At 45.6% G+C, this 18,713-nt stretch overlaps 1 protein-coding gene across 1 annotated transcript in view; it reads right to left on the bottom strand.

Annotated features, from left to right (window-relative positions):
* The window catches only part of LOC147724096 (desmoglein-2-like), a 396,529-nt gene that overhangs the window by 45,487 nt on the left and 332,329 nt on the right, over positions 1–18,713 (bottom strand). The window contains exon 13 of the mRNA XM_086965676.1: positions 13,636–13,763. Within this exon, the coding sequence (XP_086821802.1) occupies positions 13,636–13,763 (128 nt within the window). The remainder of the gene's footprint in view (positions 1–13,635; positions 13,764–18,713) is intronic.

Below are 18,713 nucleotides of genomic sequence, written 5' to 3'. Positions count from 1 at the left end.
GTTATGATCCCCTGGGAAGAGCAAGGTGGCATCTCTCCGCAGACTCGGTTAGGTTACCTAACACACACCAGATTGTTTGTTCACTTTTAATGCGCAATGATAAAGAACAAGTGGCCGTGAAAGTGAAAGCAATCGCGAAAGCGAATGAGATTCTAAAGAAAAAAAAAACCAGCTGTGAAAGTGATCGCGAAAGTGATCACTATCGTGCGAAGGCCACGCTAATGAAAAGCACATCGCCATGCGCGCGCATGTGAAAGCTATTGGCACAAGCAAAACAAGCTACGCATGCATGTTTTGCTTTGTGTCAATGGTGAGTATACGCAAAGTGGCATTTTCGTTGCTATGACAACAAAATGGCGTCGGACTGCCCACAGTCCCTACGGACACACGCATTCCGTTTGCTTTGGACAAATGGCGAGAGCAGCTATCTTTGTCCGTGCACACGCGTGCATGTAAGCCTTTGGGAGAATTGATTGCAAAAGGCACTCGCTGGCAAGAGCAGCGCATGCGCTCCTATCTCCAGGCAAGACCTAAAAAGTGAGTTATGGTACTAAAAGGTTTGTGAACCACTGGACTGTGGCATTCCCTGAACTTCAAGATACTGGAATGAAGGGAGCAGCCCTTAAGCAGGTTACGTCCTCCAGGCACAACCATCTCCACCAAGTAGCCCTTAGTCATTTTCACTCTGCTACATCACTGAATTAGATGTTACCGCGCTCTGCCATCTCTCGTCCACTTTAAATGCATTTGTAAGGCCACATTCTGCCATGATCCGTGCCCATGGCATAAGGTTATTAACCTATGCTGATAATACTCAGATCCTATTCCACCTGGCTAACCAAACCGGAGCGGTCTGTAAAGGTCAGGGGATGGTCGGACAGCCATTAGCTGAAACTGAACCAGAAAAAAACAGAGGTGCTGATGGTGGTGCACTTTGCTGTTTTTCTGCTTGTACTTTCCAACTTAGGAACATTCAGCAAATCATTCAACTTTTGGCAGCAGACATTCAGAAATCAATCTGTGCACTAGTAGAATCTCGCTTGGATTACTTCAACGTTTACTATTGTGGTGCCATTAAATACTACAATCAGAATTGTTGCCTGACCATGCCTGCTTCGGATTTAATAACACCAATCCTACACATAATGCTCCCTGTCTCACCATAAGCAAACAACAGAGATAATGATGTTGTGATAGTGCCCTAAACCACAGGTACAACATACCTTTTTTTTCATATTTTGGATACATTTTTTAAACTTAGCACTGTTGCTTAACTCACATTATCATTGAGCACCATATTTCCAACCCTGTCCCGACTCACCCCTCGTCCCCTTACTCATTATCTGTTACTTTTGTAGGGGTCCTTGATGTGCCACATCATCACCATGAGCTCAAAGATCACACAACTCTGACCTCGACAGGTATTCCAGCCATTCCAAATTTTACCCCATTTCTGGGGAAAACCTCTACTCTTGTACCCAACACTTTCCACCATCATACACCAGTTCATGTCATGCTTCTAAGCCTCAGGTTCTGGAGCCTGTCTGGCTCCTCACGACCTCACTATATTTCTCTTTGCCACTGCCAGGCCCAATGTCATCTAAGTAAGTGGTGACCGGCCTGCGTCTCACTCTCCCCAGATATTTAAAACACACCACTTGGCAGAGACATGTATGCCACCTCCCCCAAGCACTCCACCAAAGCCCCCCCCAGCTCTTGCTCCCACTGCTCTCTTACATGCTTTAAGACATCTGGCGTGTGTTTTTCAGTAGGTTTTTCTTTATACATAAGCCAGTGACGTGGCCTTTCGGGGCTTGAATAGCTTATCCTCTAAAGGTGAGGATTACGGTAGGTCCGTCCCACAGGGTAGTACCACTCTGAGCTCAATCCTGAGTTGCATGTATCTGTACATCTCAGTGGGTGGTAGTTGGTATTCCTGCTGCAGGTCGGGCACGAGTCCAAACTTCCCCCACCCTGGAGAGTCCTAGGAGGTCTCACTTTACAAACCCTGGCTATTTCCACAGTATCCCATAGCGCCTTTGCAATCATTTTTCCACCTCAAGACTATTGAAGCTGTTTGCCAAAGTTTCACCACTGCCCACATGGGGTCCAGCCAATCTCTCCGTTTATTCCCCTCATATAGAGTATTTAGGTATCCCTGTGAATGTAATATTAAATCTATACATACGGAAAGCTGGTTCCCTATGTGGGAGGAGAACCCAGTTATTGATAGTGCTGGTGCTCCATTGTCCCGCCCAGTAGTATTTCTGAACATCTGACAGTGCAATGGCCCCATTGTACCAACCTCTTGCAAGCTTAGGAAGCGTTATGCCTCCTGGGTCCCCATCCCACAACATGGTCCGGACCTCCCCCTCAACTGCCTTAAAGTAAGACTTGTGGATCTCATATGGGGTGTTCTCAAGGGCATTTAGGAAGTGGGGCATAGACATCATTTTAATAGAGTTGCCCTCCTAATTGCGAGAGCAGAGAAGACCTCTGTTGCACATCTCACCGCAGCCCCTCTATCAACGGGATTAGGTTTCTCTTGAAAAAGAGGTCAGTATCTGGTATGATGTATATTGCCAAGTAGCGGAAACCTGTGGTTGTCACTGTCGTCATGCATCCAGACAGGAGCCGTGGGTTCCGACCCTTATGTGGGTATATTAAGGACTTCTGCCAGTTGATGGTATTCCCAGAATATTAGCAGAAAGTTGTAATAATCTGCATTAGTATTTCCAGAGTTTGCTCCGGGTCCATCACATAGAGCAGCACGTCACCTGCTTATAAAGATAATTTGTCCTCCTACTGCAGGCCTCTGACTAATGGAGCCTGATGAAAGCTGCTAAGGGATCTCAATTCAAGGCAAAAATTAGTGGGGATAAGGGGCAGCTCTGCATGGTACCTCTTTGGTGCCTGAACTCCAGGGAATGTTATGTTATGTTATTGTTATTTGTTGTGCGCACAGCTACTCCAGCTAAGGAGCGTCCTGCCCACCATTGACTTTCACCTGCGCCATCGGTCCAGAGTATGTAAGCCATAACTATTGGATGAAATGTGGGCCAAAGCCCAACTTTGCCAGCACCTCAAGGATATTTTCCCAATCCACTGTATCAAATGCCATCTTGGCATGCAGTGACAGCACTAGGGCCTGTTCACGTTAGTTGGCTATCTGTCCCAACACACGATGGAGGCACCGGTGGTTAAGGGTCATGCTTCTGTGGGGCATAAATCCAGACTGGCGCAGATAGATCAGGGACTGGATCACTCTGATCAGGCGCATGGCTAAGATTTTAGTCAATATTTTATTCTCTGCGTTCAAGTGGGAAATTGGCCTACAGAAGGTGCTGCCTTCCCTGGTTTCTCCTCTTTATGTATGACCACTATAGTGGCCAGTCGCTGGTTATGTGGCAAAGTCCCCCTGTTTCATTTCCTTAAACATTTAAATAAAGTGAGGGGCCAACTTGGAGGCCAGCATTTTGTATAGTTTGCCTGGAAATGTGTTGGGGCCCATGGCTCTGCCAATAGCTTGCCTGTTTTATTTCCTACCCCATAGAGGCGATGCGGAGTGGTGCGATGTATTGCACTGGTGGCATCAGGTGCTAGGTCTTTATATTCCCTCTGTTTTAAGGCTAAAGTGTGCCTCACTTCCAGTCTACCTTCTGTCGTGAGGGGGCGCTCCTGGGACAGAATTTCTCTTTCAAGCTCTTCCTTGTTTGCTCTCTTGTCTCTTACACCCCGAAAAGAGGGAAACCGCCTAACCTCTGACTAAGGTTTTGTAGGCCTCCCAAAGAATTTGTGCAGAGTCAACTAAGGTCAGGTACTATGTAAGGTAAGGTTCCATTGTGCTCCTCCAACACTCTCGTATTATGTGTTGCTGCAGGTACCAAGGGTTCTTTGGACAGATTCTCCCCCCCCCCCTCCCCGCACCCCTTCCCCAATGGTCTCATGGTGCAGGACAAATTCTGCTAATATCGGAGAGTGGTCCGTTATCCCCCCTTGCCAAGTGCTGTAGCTTTGAGCAATGTTGGACCAGCTGATGATGTGCAATAAGGTAGAATATTCGGGAGAGGCTTCCACGTCGCCAGAGTGGAAAGTGTATGGTTGCTCCCTGGGGCTTTTGTGTTCGCCATATATTACCATCCTATGGGGTGTTAAGAAATATGAAAGTGGATTTTGCGTCACCCTGCATGTCGGAGGGGCCGGTGGTCACGATCTTTGTTGAACGCCAAGTTGAAGTCACCCCCGCATGAGTAGCATTCGATCCGGTAACTGGAGCAACAGGGCTCCTAGGTCGGGGAATGTAGAGGTATATAAACGCGGTGAGACCTATTCAGAACACATATTGAGCGTCATAGATGCCTTAAATGGTACCGCAGTGCCAGGTCTTGATGGCTTTACAGGCATAATTTATAAATATTATAAGGAAATTCTCGCCCCGTACCTTCGAGGTTTATAATTAAGCCCTGGAAAATAAAATGCAGTGCTGCCTCTCACGCTTCGCGAGGCAGTAATCGTCTTGCTGCGGAAGCCTGGCAAATACCCATTGAGCTGCGGCTCTTATAGACAGCTGTCACTTTTGAACTTGGACTATAAAATCCTTGCTAAAATGATTAAATACGACTGGTGCTCCTCTTGGATCGCATTATATCCCCAGTGCAGTCTGGCTTCATCCCCCACAGATCCATGGCGCTCAATTTGCAGACGTTGTTTGCAGTGCTTCACAGAATTTTGCTGGAGGTTCCAGCTGCGGAGGTTCTACTCAATTCGGAAAAGGCATTTGATTTCTTAGAATGGCACTTTATATGGGCCGTGATGAGGCAGTTAGGCATCCCCAAAGGTTTCATAGACCTTACGGCATTACTCTATGCCACTCCCATGGCTAGACTCCGCTTGAATGGTACTCTGTCCACCCCGTTTAATCTAACACGTAGTACTAGGCATGGCTGCCCTCTATCACCTTTACTTTTCAGTCTGACTCTGGACCCTTTGGTCCCCCACTTTCAGGAGAAATACCTTCACAGAGGTATCCAGTTCAACACATGGCCTCTCCTGGTCTCACTTTATGCGGACGACATGGTGCTGTATGTTCAACAACCACAGGACAATTTGGATCCACTGATTAGAGAGATTCTTCGATTTAGTGGATATTTGGGACTGGGCATAAACTGAAGCAAGTACGCATTATTCCCCCTGATGATGGGCACCGTTGAATTGGAGTTTGAGTTCCCGCTGAAATGGTGTCATGACTCAGTCAGGTATTTGGGTATCCAGATGGTGGAGTGAACTATGGTTCGGCTATACACAAGCTTGAGGAGCAGGTAGAACGATGGATAGGGCTCCCAACTCTCCATGTCTGGCAGAATTGCACTTTTTATACATTTTTCATAATATTCCTATTCCGCTCCCTGACAGTTTTTTTAGGACTCTTAGATCACATCTTATCAGGCTCGCATGGGGCGGCAAACGGCCTAGGATTAGATGGGAAACCATGACTTTACCATATGAAAGGGGAGGGCTGGAGGCCCCGAATTTTAGAATATATTACTTAGTAGCACAGAGTAGTTTTGCCCATTTATAGTATCATCCATGTGCACGAATTCCTTATAGTAAGCCTTAATCAGACCTGGTGCTCTTAACTTCACTGCATGGCATTTTACCCCGGGGATTTACTTGCGACCCTAAAGATGGATAGACCGTATCCACCACGAGCTGGGCATGGCGCAAACTATTGCGAGTCGCTGGAAGCGGCTCACTGTATTCTTCTGAAATTCCCATAGCTCACACTCTATGGCTCCCTATTACAGATGAGAAATTAGTTGTTCGTGTACTTAAATCCATATGACAAAGTTTGGTGACTTATTTCCAGGCGCGCAGATATTCGTTAATGTTGGGGGGGGAATAGAGGAACCGGGCTGTCCTTTATGGACCAGTTTATTTTCAGCAGGGTGCACAGGGCTCTGCATGCCAAGATATTGGGATATCCATTGGAACCACAGTCCTTCGAGCCTGTATCCCTTTTGATAAACTCTGACAGGACCCGACTGATTTCTAGGTTATTCAAAGCCACCATGACTTTCATCCCAAGCCATGATACTAAGGTGCGAGAGACATGGGAGTGTGATTTGGGACATCCTTAGAAAGTTTCCCTTAACAGTCGGCACAAGTAGATACATTTTAAATACCTATGGAGAGCTTATATGACGCCGGCCAAGCTACATGCTATCGACCCACCCCAGCCTCATAACTATCGCAAGTGTGGTAGTCCTTATGCTGATTTTCCTCATTTGACATGGACTTGCCCTGGGATTGCGGAGTTCTAGGTAGTCATTTTTGACATAATATCCCAGATGACCCTGTTGACAATAGACCCCTCCCCTGAGGTCGAGCTCCTGGGATATGTCTATAATATGCCCAAGAAGCTACGCAGGTTTATTGCACTAGCATTGCTTTTGGCTAAGCGCAAGATAACTCTCAGATAGGGTAGTAAACAGCTTCCTATAAAAGATGCATGGCTGGTAGTCTTTCATACTGCAACACAAATTGCGAATTATATGCCACTTTGCTCCCACCTAACTCCAGAGCGAAAGATATCTGGGATCTGTTCAAGACATATTTGCAAACCTTGGAGTCTGTTGCCCCTAGTCATACTCCTGTTGGCATAGTTCCAACTGGTGTGGGTTGAAGGTTTGGCTATTAGAATATATTGTTTATATGTTTTCTGACATGTTTGGGAGGTGGATGCACCTTAACCTTGGGACGATGTGTACCAAGAAGACTAAATATGTACTGGTCAGGCAAGGTATAACCTGATGTCACTTTGTTATGCCTAATGTTCATACTGATCACAAGAAATGTGCAGGAACAATTGTGGAATTGAAATTGCTTTGTAAATGTCGGATAATGATAAATATATATATTTTTTTAAACTAGCACCACACCATATTATGTGTGGTAACTCTTCAACAAGTCAAAGATATTGGATAAAGTCAATTATAAAGATCACCATCCTGGTTTCCTACCAGTAGATTTTGAAAGGCAATGTCCTCAGCCTTTGTAGAGTGATCCTTTTCCACCAGGTTTCTTGGTGTTGGTGAGCTTCAAGTAAGCCTGGGTCTAAAGTTAGTTTATTTCTCTATACTTTCCTATTTGCAACAAGAGCAGAATAGGGGTTCTCTCAAATGTTACAGATAGACTCCACCCAGAAGTACCATTAGTGCTGCGGATTGACATCATCCAAATGAGCATCCAAATATCTAAAATCTTTGATACCACCAAAGAGAAAGAACACTCAGAAGACCACGAAAATTGGAAGTAAAAAAATAAATAAACAGTCTAAGGTGATACAACTAGGATCAAACACTTTGTAAATCTAGCACAAATGTCCAAACCAAAAAACAATTCATTAATTTCAGACTGCTTTCATCATTCTTGTTTAAGCGGATTGTAAAAATACTTCCTCTAAGATGGTGTCAAACCTCTTTCAGTCCTCCTTGCAAGGCAGCTTCTTCAACAGCCTAACTTTTGTTCAAGCATTTTGCACTGATTTGGATGGCATATATAAGTGGTGTGGTGTCTGTGGTACCAAAATGAGTTTTATCACTTTAGTAAGCTACCTGAATATAGTAGGTAAAGTGAGACGCCTGGTCTTCAGGTACAAGAGCGGCTTTAGGTTGTGGCTCTGCTGCAATGTCTTCCATGATTGGGTAAACTATACCAGAGGACTAAGTTGCTTCAGGATTTGTTCTTCTGTGAAAGGAAAGACTGGTTGGCAACGGCTTGTGACAAGTTTTGGAACATGACCCACACCTTTTATTTCACGAACACCACATTTTGTGCCTTCTTTTTACAGGAGTTGGACTGGTTTCAACAGCAGCCCCCAAAGGTGTATGGCTGGCACCAGATAGATTAAAAAACCAGGGTGCTGGATACAGAAAAAGCAGTGACCTTTTAATAAGTAAAATTGCACATCGTCACAAAAGCTCCAAAACGTGTTCCATGTTTAAAATACCTCTAAGGATCCTCCGTATTCATGCTATAGGCCTATCCAGACTACTCTACTGCTTATCATTTCTCGATGCCCCATTGAGGACCCTTAGAAACTGCACATGGTCTAAAAGGGAGACATAATCACTTTTTAACTGGAAAAGACATGAGCCCATATCTTCATGTCGTAAATCAACAAAATACTTAACAGAACTAGTCTCACAGACCAAATCGGAAAGTAATGTATGCTCTAACAACGACTCCAAGCTTTCTAGAGGCAAATGTAAAAGTACTCTAGGAAGGAAACAACTTAACTCACCAGGTATCGAATTATGGAACACAACCTCTTTCATGCAAAAACACCATAACTTTAAAAACCTTCAGGGCTAATCTAAAAAAGCACTTAACGAACAGTAAGTCTCCTGATGGGACTCCAAATCTGAATATATATTCTCTAATTCGTTCTCCCTCTCTCTTCAAATTAGTCCTTTTCCCCCTTTCCTCCCACTCATTTTACCCCCTTCCATGCTCTATGAATGTGTTGCACATAATAAATACAAATACTAGATATTGGTCCAGAAGAATCACACGAGCCAGGAGAAGTAAATCGTACTTCTTAGGATTGCATATTTTCGATAAATATAAGACTAAGAAATGGATTGATATGAACTGGGGTCTTGAATCGTATACAAATATAATGGATTATTTTATGGACTGGGAATCAAACTAGAATGGCAAGGGTTCAATATATCAGTCAGGTCAACAGGAGTGAGACAAATTCCAGAATTAACAGCAGCCATTACACAATCTAAGGCAAAACATGATAGAATGGATTACTATACACTCCAGTAAATTTCTTTTTAAGCATTTTCAGTTGAACATCATGATTCTTCTTTGTCAGTTACATCACAGTTGACTAACAAGTTGTAGGGTAAAACTTCTCTATATTCTATGATAGGTTGAAATTAAGCCACTTTCTATTTCTTGGTAATTGGAAAGGTACATAGCTTGAGGGATTCTGAATTCTCTATAGTGGTTCTTAAACATCTAACTTCTTTGGACCCCATTCAATCACAAGTAGAATCAAGGACCCCCCAGATATTTTTACGATTTCAACCTATAGAATAATACACAAGAAATACACAAACATGTACACACTATGTGTACTCCGCACATCTACTTTCCTCTGCAAATGTGTATTTAAATATGAAAATGACTGCAAATGGGGATGAGACTATGGTTGTATTCACAAATCAATAGAAAATTGTGAAATCGAGAACACTTAGCAGAGGTGGCGTTACAGAAGTAGCAAATTAATTGATATCGACCCCGGACAGAGACAGGGCAGCAATCCAGCTAGGTGTGGGCAAACTTGGGGAGCACATATAAAGGCATGCATCATTGAGCAGTTAAGATCACTGGCTCACTAGGTCTGCAAATGCATAGGATGTTCTAGAAAATCATAAACAATTCAAAAGAATTTTAGTCGGATGCGGATTACTAGTTTAAGTTGAAGCATGTCTGAATGCAAATCGGGACTATGCACATTCACACATTTCAATCCTGAACCAGTTATCAGCTACTGACTAATTGTTTTATTATATGCTTATTTCTTTCTTTTTTTTTTAAATATGTCCTTGTTGCTTTTATTAATACATGCATCAAATAAACTGAGGTGGGAATACTGTGTACTTCAAGCAAATACTATGGTTACTTACTGAAACTACTTTCTTCGTGGATGAAACCACCTTTTTACAGTTATTTGGCTTAAAATGCTTACAACTCACAGGACATGCTGATTACAAGTTATGTGGGTCAGCAAACCCTGAATAGGCTAAGGGGTCCACTGGCTACAGTTTAATATCCTGCTGTAATGTAAACTTTCTGGCACAATGGAGTTGTTTTACCTTAAGTGCATTGGCCATTTTCTTTTTCCTTTTCTACAATATGCTGTGTTGGGGTCTATATAAACGCCCTTGGCTCAACTTGTGTTTAAGGCTTGACTGATTGAGACTCTGGCTCAGTTGATTGAACTTTGGTTTTAGGGTAACTATGACCTAGGACTATCTTTATTTCAGGATCAGTCCCAGTTTCCCTGTTCCTACTTCTGCACTCCATGCGACCAAAAGCTGGATATAGTTCGATTTTTTTGGTGTACATTTTCATTATGTTGGAGTTACCTACCGTAATTTTGAGACACTCTTTTTAAGCAAAATACCTCTGGAGGAAACCCACCTCTCTATTTAGTGCATCACATTGGGGTACACTGTGCAGAGAGGTCGACAAGATCCTTATTGGTTTACAGAGGCAATAGTAGATTACACTAACGCTCTATTTTGTGGTAGGGTGGGCGAGCAGTTTGGCTTATCAAAGGTTATGCTAAGCATTTGTTGTACTCACAGAGGCAATAAATAATACAAATGCTCAGGGAATGAAGTTGAGACCAAATTAGAAAAATAGTACTCTTATTATATAAATATTTAGACCAAGAACATCAGGTACAGGGCAATTCCTTTTCACAATACGATACATGACAGAAGAAAACAATCACAGTTGCGCGCAATTACGCACAATACATTTGCTATGGAAGGAAAAAGCAAGGCAATATAGTTGTTGTGTGGTTACCCTTGTAGAAATCAGAAGGTTTGGGTCAAAGTCCAAAGTGCCAAGGCCAAGTTTTTGGGAGCTTTCTGGGTTTCCTGGGAGCAAGGAAAAAGGGGACTTTGTAGCCAGCGTGCTACGAAGCCAGGCAGGCACCTGTAAATGCAAAGTAAAGGGGGACTTGCAGGCAAGTCCAAGGGCTCTCAAGGGAGAGGAGGATGAAAAGGCATTGGGGCCTCGGAAGCACAGCTGGTTAGAAGATACTCTGGCCGGGCAGGCTAGGTGCAGTGAAGATGGGCAGCTGAGCAAAGGCACGCAAAGTTGAACTGGCTTGGAGCGACGATTCTTGAGCTGCTGGGCCACTGCTAAGGTGCGTCTCCGGAGTCCTTAAGTTCCTCGTCGGGTGCTGACTTACTGTGTTGGAGTCCCCTTGGACTTTCTTTACTAGATTTTTGAAGCGCGGGTCCGGTACCCTGGGAATTGGTGCCTGGCAGCTCAAGTGGGTCCTGGAGCTTAAAGACTTGGTGCAGAGGGCGAGCTGTGCCTCCAGAGCAGGGGTACCTTCGGATGGTACTCTGAGACGTTGTCGGGCTGGGGAGATGGACGACTCTGGACATGACTTTGCTGTTTTTGGTGCTTTCAGGGAGATAGTACCTCTACCTCAAGGGAGTTTGTTGGTGATATTCAAAGTACTGAAGCCTCTCCAGCATTTGAGGATGCCACACAGCAACGAGACGAGCTGGAGGATGGCGCGGTCAGGTTCTAGGGTGGCAGGAAGGAGTTTGCGCCCAAAAGTTCACTACAAGGTCTGCAGTTCTCAAACAGCAGTTCTTCATTTGACGTCTTCTTTTGTCCATGGAATCTAAATTCAGGGTCTGGGGATGCCACCTAAATACTAAATTTAGAGGAGTTTACTGGGGAGTGACAGGAAGTGGCAAATGGGCCCCTTACCTGGGGTGTCAACACCCTCTATTATGCCCACCTCCTGCGGTAGGGGGACATAGCACAAGCCCTGATTTTATTTATTTATTTAAAACATTTGTAGAGCGCGGCTGTCACCTGGCAGGTATCCTGGCGCTGGTAGCTACTCCTGGGTTATTGGGCGGGGGAGGTGAACTGGGGGCGAGCGGGCTTAGAGGGGTGGGGGAAGAGCCATGTTTTGATTCGCTTCCTGAAGGGTAGGAGGTGAGGGATTTGGCGAATATCGGCAGGCAGACTGTTCCAGAGCTTGGCCGCAGCCACTCTGAAGGATCTTCCCCCAATCCTGGCTTTCTTGCATCTGGGTACTTTCACAAGGCAGGCGGTTGCGGACCTAAGTGTTCTGGTGGGGATGTACCACGAGAACAGACGTTGTAGAGGTCTAGGTCCTGCACCGTGTAGTGCTTGAAGACCAAGCAAAGGGCTTTGAAGGCAATGCGTTGATTGCCTTCAAATACAATGTGGAGCAGTACCACCATCTTCAAGATGGTGGGAGCTGAAAAATGTGCTTCATTTTGCCTCCAACACCTGAGGGGTTGAGTTGGCAGAGGAGGGCACACCTAGTTATGAATTTTGGATTTCCCGCCTGTCTTCACGCCAAAAGGGGTGAGGACAAGAGGAGGGACCTACTCCTATCGGGAGAGGATGGGTTTGTGTTTCAAAGGTGGCAAGGCCTTTGAAGCTTCCCACCACAGATGGCTCTTCCTGACCGGGGGCTATGTTTTCGACCTCAGAGCATGCTGACGCTCTCCCAATGAGGTCAGAACTATGTCTGGTGGTGATAGGCTGGCTTAGACCCGCGTGTGACCACACTAAGGTTTGTTAGGTTTTCAGGGGACCCCCCCCCCCACGAGGGGTCCTCTGTGTGAAATGTTTAATAAATAGGACACTGGAATCAGGCAGGTTTATTAAGATGAGATGTTCGCTACCAAACATCACAAAATACAATGAAGCCATAATGGAGCTGTGAAACTCGTAATGATGAGTGTCCAGCCCAAGTACCCCTTATGGCTTCCCTGTTCATTTGCAATATCCTGGAATCAACATAGATATTGGAGGGGCATATCTGCTCATGCAGATATGTCATCACAGGAGATGTAGTGCACCTTGGCTTAAGGCCTGCTAGAGGGGTGTCTTATCTATATCCCATGCAGTGTCTGGGGGCTTGGCATGTGCCATGTCGACTCTACAGTGTTGTCTGCACCAAGGCATGCAGTCTGCAATGGAAGTGTGCATGGCCTTATTGAGGGGACCCTAGGGTCGCACAATTTCTGCTGCTACCCATGGCGCCCTCTTCAGGGACAATGCCCAGGTCAGGTGTACCATTTACAAGGGACTTACAAGGGGTTCTGAAGTTGTGCCAATTGGGAAAAAAGCACGTTTAGGAAAAGAGCTTCTGGCACAGGGAACATGGTTGCAGGGACTCAGTATATTTTCTGTCGAAATAACACCATTTTCCAGACAAAAATGGGGGCTAACCATGTCCAAAGGAGGAACTTACCTTCATCCTTTATCACACCACAGCACGTAATTATGTGCCATTTGCAGTAAAGATTTACTACAAGCATGTCATTTGTGGTAAACATTTACTGCGAACGTATCAGAATAACGCACAGAGCACAATGCAAGCGGCTGTTTATGGTGTCTTTGTCTTAATGCACTATTTTTTCAGAGCAAAATTCATCCTTGCATGCAAATGAGACAAAGGGAAGTATTTTGAGCTAAAATATAGCTGCAAATGCATATTTTGCATAAATTAATGTGATTCGCTCGAAATTTAGCATAATTATGCAAAAGTAAATTGTGCACTATTTTCACACCCCTAAACTGGAAATGCCTGATACTGTAGTGCTACTAGAATATGCATACCAAAGTGATAACAAAAGGTATAGTAATAAAAATAATCATAGTCTTGTTGTTTGCAAACTGTCTTTGTGCTTTAAACAGGAAAAAAATATAAGCCAATCTGATTTTCCTGGGTAACATGTATATGTGCTCCCGTTTGGAGTTCACAACAAGCAACTTAAATTCAAATTTATAAATTGCAAACAAAGTTTTTAAAAAATTGCTCACCATGTCTTCAGGTTGCCCCTCATTATTCCAGGAACGCAACATTTCCACAGGTCCATCAGGTATTGCTGTAAAGCCTTTTCCACCAGCTCCAGCTCCACAGTAACACACAAGCAATAAAAGGGGCAAAACTGTGAAACGAAAGTAAAGTGCAGCATGTTAGAATGTATGCAGTATTTTTGTGGCAATAATATTGGGTAAGGTTTTGGCAGGGATAAACATCTGTGGAGGTCCATACCAAGAACCGTACCCTTACACTAGTGTTAACATAAATAACAGAGATAGAGGGTCACCCACAACTATATAAGTATTCCCCCCCACCAGGTGTGGGCAGGCAGAGCCAACTAAGTGGATTATACAAATGCACCACCGGCAACTAAAAAATGACACATGGTCAGCTGAGCGCAACACTAAATTCTGCATACCGTTATCGTTGTGGGTGGTCATCTATCTTGCTGCTGTTGTTATTTATGTTAACACTAGTACAAGGGTACGGCTCAGATTGTTTTCCCTGCCCAAACCTAATGATGGGTTGGGTTTAAACTTACACCTTGTGGTTGGTCCTGTATTTCTTTTTTTTTTTTTCTTTTTTTTTTGAAAACCTTTATTCATAAAAGAAGGAGGTACATGCGCAGGCCCACAACCATCACGGCCGGCCGCAAAAACAGTCAATAAAAAGGAGAAACTAGAGCAAATCAGTAAGCAGGATATATCGAAGTACATAAGGAGTGGTTGTGGGGCCCGCAAACAGGATATGAGGTTTTCATTTTAAAGTTTAGAAGAGAAGTAGGGGCTGCAACAACAAGGACATCACACCTCAAAGGATAGAAGCACCAAGGAGATGAAAGGGATTTTACCCCGAGTACTATCGGAGATAGGCAATGACAAAGCATCTATGCAATCTGGGCAGCCACGGCGATGGCATTGGACAATAAACCATATTACAATAATCCACATTTCTAAAATCACCCCAGAGAGCCTACCCGCCCAAGAACAGAAAAACAGAGGCTCATCAAAAAGCCGGAGAAAGAAAGGTGCGAGACCAATCAACAGCAAACCCACTAGAGAGGAAAGAACCCTCCCAAAGACGGAAAAGAGCGATAGGGACCATAGAACAAAACAAACTAAAACAACAAACCCCCCCCACACCCGCCACTCTGCACCCCTGTAATGGCTACGGCCTAACCCACTAACAGCGTGCCTGTCGCCCCGAAACTGCCCCACAGAAGGGAAAATATAAGAAGAAGCGGAGGAGGAGAAAAAACAAACAAGCCCCCGGACACCTGGCACCCCCCACCAGCGGCGACCCCCCCATAGCACAATCATCATCAAGCAATACTAAACAGTCAGCAATACTACGGGAAGGATAGTCACCATGAACCCCCCCCCCCCGAGCCCAGTGAGGAATTAGGTGCAGTCCCGGCAAAACTAAACGGAGCAACCCCGGGGAAACAGAAGTCAACCCTGCAAGCCTCGCGAGGAGATCCATTACCAAAGGCATATCAGTTGCAAACAAAGGGAGCGTCTCAGATGGTCCGAAGCAGTGGCAAGGGGCAAATAATCCTCAAAGTCAAAGTCAGCCCTGACCAGTGCGAATCCGTTCCGGAGCACATCCCGACCAAGTCACATCCGACCAGAGGCAGCCAAAGCGTCCGTGGCAGATCAGGGCATTGGAGATGGAACAAAGTCCGGTCACAAAATGGCGGTATCCCTTATGCAGACGGGCCGAAACAAAGGAAAATGGGGAGCCCCGTGGATGGGACCCTGAGACTCGACAATGAAGTGCAGGACAGCCAGCGACGATACACCATCGGATAGGAGATGTAGAGGGAAGACCGTGCACTGTAAAGGATGAGGGAAAAGTGAGGCCGACTCTCAGAGAGACAAAGTCGGGCTGCCGCACGGGCCCCTTGAGATGGCAGGTCAGTTCACTCGACTGGACCGCAGATTTTTGTGCAGGCGCTATAGCGTCTGTGGCCGGTCTCGAGCAGAGATCATCCAGTTTCGCCGCCAGGGAGACACATGAGTCGGTAAATTGCGAGCGGAGCGCCCCAATCGCCGCCATTACGAATTTCAGCGAATGTGCGCCATCCACCCCCTCCATCCCGGGGTCCAGAGGACGGAGGGGGACACAATCTCCAGCCCACATCGCCGGGCTCTGGGTACACATTTGGCGATAGTAACAACAAGGGCGCCCCAGACTAGCAAACTCAGCACACACACCGGCCGTGGGTGCAGCCCGTCAGCCCCCCGGGACGGGAAACGAGGGTCAGGCACACAACCCACAGTAATGGTGCGGGGGGATCACAGCACAGCACAGTGTCTCTACTCCGGCGTCATCCATCAACGAGGACAAGGGACTCAAAGGTGGAAAAAATATTCAGACCTGGAAGACCGGCCACAATCGCGGTCCCACAGCCGATGTAGATCAGGCCCCTCTCGGGTAGTTCAAAAATCGAGGTCCCGGCGGCAGCCCGGGAGTAGGCCAAAATTGGAACACGACATAACTTCGTCGCTGAACGGACAGAAATCCGGGAAAGCACCGTTGGCATCAGGCAACCTTCATACATCCAGGCTCAGGGCGTGGGTAGAGGATAGATAACAGGATAGACGGGCCGCCGGTGGAGGTCGGCGGAGAGGTCCTGTATTTCTTGACAAAACCAAACGGATATGGTTTTTACAAATAGCTGCAGAGATTCAGCCCATTAATACTAGGAAGGGGTACCCTAGTAAATATATGATGATTATAAATGCACATATTCTCTATGGGGGTGGGGGGGGGATATGATTGAGTCAACTGTGTCCTTGATTTAGTAATTTCTGTCCTCGGACATATTTATGCAATGCGACAGCTGATACACATATGTCCTTTGATCACTGTAGGATGTTATGCCGCCTTTATTTAAAAACACTTATTAAGCGCACTGTCACCTTGCAGGCATCCTGGCGCTGACTAGTACAGAAGAAGCGGTCGGTAACAGAGAGGGCGTGAACTTTCAGACAGTTACCTTGGGAAATAAACAAGTTTTAATCATTCTCCTGAACGGAAGAAGTTCAGTGGTTTGCCTAATCTCAAACGGGTGCAGATTCCAGAGTTTGGCAGCTGCCACCTCGAAGGATTTGCCCCCAGCTCTGACCTTCCTAAATCTGGGAACCCTTACCAGCTTGGCCATAGAGGAACGAAGCTGCCTAGTTGGAATATACCAGGCAAATTTCGATTGCAAGGAGGCCGGGCCAATTCCACGGAGAGCCCTGAAAACTATACAGAGGGCCTTAAATTGTATCCTCTGTCTCACCGGTAACCAATGCAGTTTGCCGAGAGTGGACGGCCCATGTGCTCTTCTCGGAAGCCCCAAAGCCAACCTAGCAGCCGCTGATTGGACCCTTTGGAGACTATCCAGCAAGAACCCAGGGGACCCCAGCAAAAGGGAATTGCAATAGTTCAGCCTGCTGAGGATAGTACACCTCACCACTTGAACACGAGCTTGGGATGGTAAAAGAGGCAAGACTTTCATCAGGGAGCGTAAGATGGCGAAGCAACAGGCGGTCGTCTTTTTTACATGCGTCTCCATACTAAGCCCTTGGTCTAGCATGACCCCTAGATTACGGACTGAATCCACAGGCCGTACTTTGGTCCCTGTTTCAGGAGGCCAAAAGTTATCAGGAAACGGCCGGGAGATCTTAGTCCCGGCGCTAAAGAGCACCTCCGTCTTCCCTGCATTGAACTGGAGGGAGTTGTCCTTTAGCCATCGTGATGTATCACGCAGACAATTGTGGAAAGCCTCCACAGATGTTGAATCCTCTCCCTCCAAGGAGAGGATCATCTGCGTGTCGTCAGCATAGTTTACAATCCTGATGTTAAAGCTTTTGATAAGTGAAATCAGAGGTCTAAGATAAAAGTTAAAAAGTATGGGACTAATTGCGGAACCCTGCGGAACTCCATGAGATATTAGAGAGAAGGCTGATTGAAAAGGGGGCAGAGACACCGCCTGCTGCCTATCCTGCAAAAATGATTGAAACAACAACAACGCAGTACCTCTCACCCCCGCCTCAAACAGCCGATTCAACAAGATTTTATGATTCACCGTATCAAAGGCGGCGACATATCTAGCAGGATCAGGAACGCTCCCTGCCTCCTGTATTCACGCCTCAGATCGTCCATAGCGGTGATTAAGGCTGTTTCGTTCCCATGGGCTGGCCGGAAACCAAATTGATCAACATCTAATAATTGGTGACGTTCCAGATGATTGGAGAGAGTGTTACTAACCAGACGCTCAACAATCTTGGCTGGAAAAGGCAGCAAGGAGATGGGTCTATAGTTTTTTGAACAATCCGGATCCAGAGAGGGCTTTTTCAGCAAAGGAGAAATCGCACATTTCCACTGAGCTGGAAGGATACCATATTAGGCGGAGTGAAGAAATAATTCCTCCTCATATTCCTTCCAAATTTTGTGTGGCATAGGGTCCAAAGGAGACCCAGAGGAAATCCCTCTGGCTAGCCCCCTAAATGCCTCGTGCGTAAGGAGTGGGAACTCAAGTAATAGTTCCTTCGGTACCCCGGCTGACACAGCCATCCTGTCCACTGGAGACTCAAGTCTCGTATCAAGGGGAGGATCAGATTCAGGAGAAACTTCCAAATCCCTAATAATTTGTTCAATTTTTTCCTTAAAAAATTCGGCAAGATTCTCACAGAGTTCTTGGGACGGGACAATAGCATTCTTGGAGCACTCAGGGTAAGTAACACTATTCAATATATTAAAAATGCTCCTGGAGCTATTGGTGGAGTTACAAATCAAGGAGGAATAGTATTCTGCTTCAGATTTCTTAATGAGGTTCTTGTATTCTAAAACCTTGTTTTTCCACACCTCCTTAAAGGCTTCCTTATAGTCCCGTCTCCACCTTCTTTCAGCTTGTTTACATCCCTGCTTCAGGTTTTTCAGTGTATCATTGAACCAGGGGGCAGAGTCATTACCCCTACAACTACGTGTTTTTTGAGGAGCATGAGCATCTAGGACAGCTGTGATTCCAGTGCATAGGGAGGCATAATTTTCCTCTACTTGCTTTTCCACGTCAAAGAGCTGC

The sequence above is a fragment of the Lissotriton vulgaris genome, chromosome 4_1 (genome assembly GCF_964263255.1).
Source record: "Lissotriton vulgaris chromosome 4_1, aLisVul1.2, whole genome shotgun sequence".
Classification (NCBI taxonomy): Eukaryota; Metazoa; Chordata; class Amphibia; order Caudata; family Salamandridae; genus Lissotriton; species Lissotriton vulgaris.
Note: the sequence above shows the minus strand (reverse complement) of the source record. Positions and strands in the feature narration are given on the sequence as shown.